This window comes from Pygoscelis adeliae, unplaced genomic scaffold, assembly GCF_000699105.1.
Source record: "Pygoscelis adeliae isolate BGI_AS28 unplaced genomic scaffold, ASM69910v1 Scaffold92, whole genome shotgun sequence".
In the NCBI taxonomy this organism is placed as follows: Eukaryota; Metazoa; Chordata; class Aves; order Sphenisciformes; family Spheniscidae; genus Pygoscelis; species Pygoscelis adeliae.
Window position 1 is genome coordinate 2,733,764 of NW_008824306.1, and position 2,946 is coordinate 2,736,709.

General features: G+C 37.2%; 1 protein-coding gene across 1 annotated transcript in view; it reads left to right on the plus strand.

Moving 5' to 3' along the window:
* The window catches only part of RPGR (retinitis pigmentosa GTPase regulator), a 47,312-nt gene extending 46,755 nt beyond the window's left edge, over positions 1–557 (plus strand). The window contains exons 17-18 of the mRNA XM_009318911.1: positions 7–280; positions 404–557. Coding sequence (XP_009317186.1) covers positions 7–280; positions 404–487 — 358 coding nt within the window. The 3' untranslated portion in view covers positions 488–557. The remainder of the gene's footprint in view (positions 1–6; positions 281–403) is intronic.
* The last annotated feature ends 2,389 nt before the right edge of the window (positions 558–2,946 follow it).

Genomic DNA, 2,946 nt, shown 5'->3' on the forward strand with positions numbered 1-2,946 from the left:
GGGAGAGGAGGGGGGGGAAGGAGAGGGAGAAGAGGGAGTGGAAGAAGGAGAGGGAGAAGAGGAAGGAGAGGGAGAAGAGGGAGTGGAGGAAGAAGAGGGAGAGGAGGAAGAGAAGGAAGAGGGAGGGGAGGAAGAAGAAGGGGGAGAGGGAGAAGAAAAAGGGGAAGAGGGAGAGGAGGAACAAGAAGAGGGAGAGGGGGAAGAAGGAGAAGAGGAGGAAGGGGATGTAGGAGAGGAGGAAGAAGAGGATGAGGGAGAGGAGGAAGAAGGAGAGGAAGAGGAAAAAGCAAAAGGTAAAAGAAAAAATGATAGTAATAAGCTTCCACAAAAGAAAAGCAAAACCAGGAAGCCGGGAAAGACAGAAAGTACTGCTTTACCAAACAGCTCTAAACAAAATCTGAAGTCCAAACAGCATGTAGCAAATGGTTTACATAATTCAGAACAATTTTGGAACAACGTGCTACCTCATTATTTAACACTAAAGTAGCATAGACTACTGGAAATGCATTTTAAGCCTATTCAAGAAACGTTGGAACTATGGCAGATTGATTTTTATTACTTAAAAAAAATTAATGTAGTCAAAATATATTATTATGCATATACTTTAAGTGCCAATTTCTTGAAAAGGACTGAAGAAGATGTTTAGATTTGGGAAGCTCTTATGAGAGAAATCATATAAATTGTTGATACAGTCATTTACACAATCATCTTTATCATGTATGACACAGCTTTAAAAAAATAATTGCTGAGGAGGCAAAAAGTGTTTGCCTCTTAATTAAATTATAATGTCATGCTGACAACATGAATTATACATTGTAGTACTGTAATCTTCTTTGCCTTTGAATCAGATTTCTTAAGGTAATGCTCAGTTTTAGTTGCAGGATAGCTGACTTGTTAATGTGCCTTATATGAAAGGAGTGTCAGTAAATCATCAAAGATACATATTTTTAAATTTTGGTATCACTCCGTATTCATTCCCCCTACTTTCCTTCTGTTCATATATTGGTTAAATGCTTGAGTAATCGGCATAAATTAAAGAAAGGACAAGTTGCCAAATTTACATGGGTCGGTAGATGGGAGGTAAATGGCAATACGTGCCTGGGTAAATGGTGGCCTGGGCTTTTTTGAAGGCCTTAAGGTTGACTTCTTATTTTGGTGTCAGCACACAATTATGTGCAAAAAGACAAATACAAGTCTCAGAATCTGGTCTAGATTACATTAGAGTCAGAATGCATCTGTTTAGGGATAATTTTTGACTATCACATTTGGTGATTAGACATAGTTAAGAATTTGAAAATACATACCTGTAAAACATTATTTACTTGTGTATACTGTGCAGTGAACAAAAGAGTCAGTATCTGCCTACAAAAGACTAAATTACATTAGTCATCTAACTCTAAGGTTCTCAAGGAGGGGAATATACTTTGCTGCAGTATGAAGTGTAAATATGTTTTCAGGATCAGAGCCTAAGCTTCTCCTCGTTGGAGGAGATTTGTGTTTTTCCCTCCTAAAAATCACATCTGTGATCTCCAAAAAGAGGATGATGTAGTAAACCAAGAAGCCAGATGGAATAGTACAGAAAATGGCATGAAAGTCTGAATTCTTTTTGGAAAAGACAAAATATATTAATACTTCTGGAGTTTCCTTAAAATACACGAACAAATCTTGCAAATTATTTTTGTGACTTGGTAAGATATTGCATTACTGTTTCAACTGTTAGTGGTTGAACTGGCAAAAGAAGGGATAGGGACTCGCCATACAGCATTACCCAAATACTGTGGGTGGTCTGAGAAATTTTTGTAAACTGATCTCAGTGTTGACATTCTCTAGAAAAATAGCTATTTAAATCCTATTTGAAAATGAGGACAGGATAACAAAGGCATCAAAATGAATAAATGTTGTTCAATAAAAATGTTAATAGAATCAATACTTATGTTGAGATTATGAAACATTTTTAATGTTGTTTTGTAAAATACTGGCATTAAACTATCTTTGACACAGTGTCTCCAGAATTTATTTTCTAAAAAGGTTGTGGTAGATTGTTTGCCAGTAGATTCTAGTCCCGTTTGATCCTTCTTACCTCAGTCACCCCTTCCATATACCGCATTTGAAGGTAAGATCGCTTTCAGCCATGTACCGTATGCCCTAACTATAACAAAAAGTAGTCCAGTGACTGTATTTTGTCCCTGTGAAATTTGTTTCAAGCTTTGGGATTTTCTGGAATACATTGTCTTGACATCAGCATGTGTAAGTCTTTGGAAAAGGGTAAGTATCCTCATATTTTGATGGAGTGGAATATTTTAACAGCTAAGTGCACTTCCCAAGAAAACAGCTCTCTCTAACAACGGAGTCCTCAGTTTTTTAGCAGAAGTGTCGTGTTATCACTGAACTGCTGTGAAAATACTTGCTTTCGAAACTAAATGGGGCTAAGCTGTGTTATTTTATCTTTCTTAGGAAAGATTAGGATGTTACTGTGATTAAGTAACGTGAGTAATATTGAAAAGTATTTTTATAGGCCTAAAACCGTGTTTCTTGGATATGACATCTACTTATTTGTGATTCTAAAATTCAGCTTTGGAAGAAAACTGTGCTGTGAAAAAAAATCTGTTATTTCTTATGAAAAATGTTTGCTGGGGGGGGGGGGGGGGGGAAGTGAGAGCACTTTGAAGCCAGTGATTTCCACTTCCACATAGGAATGGCTCTTCATTTACTGTTTGGCTGTAGCTTTTAATCTAAATCCTTAGGCAAATAGGGACCATTTGTTGTTCCTCTCTTAACACGCGCTGATGGCATAAGGCTTCCCAGGAGAGTAAAGGAAGCCAAGTTATGGGCATCTCCTCTTCTTTGTTTTGTCTGGATAAAAATTCATTGAATTGAGAACTGATTTTATATTGTTTTGTGGATCATTCCTGTGGTAGGGGAAAAGCAGAGCATTACTCCAGCACT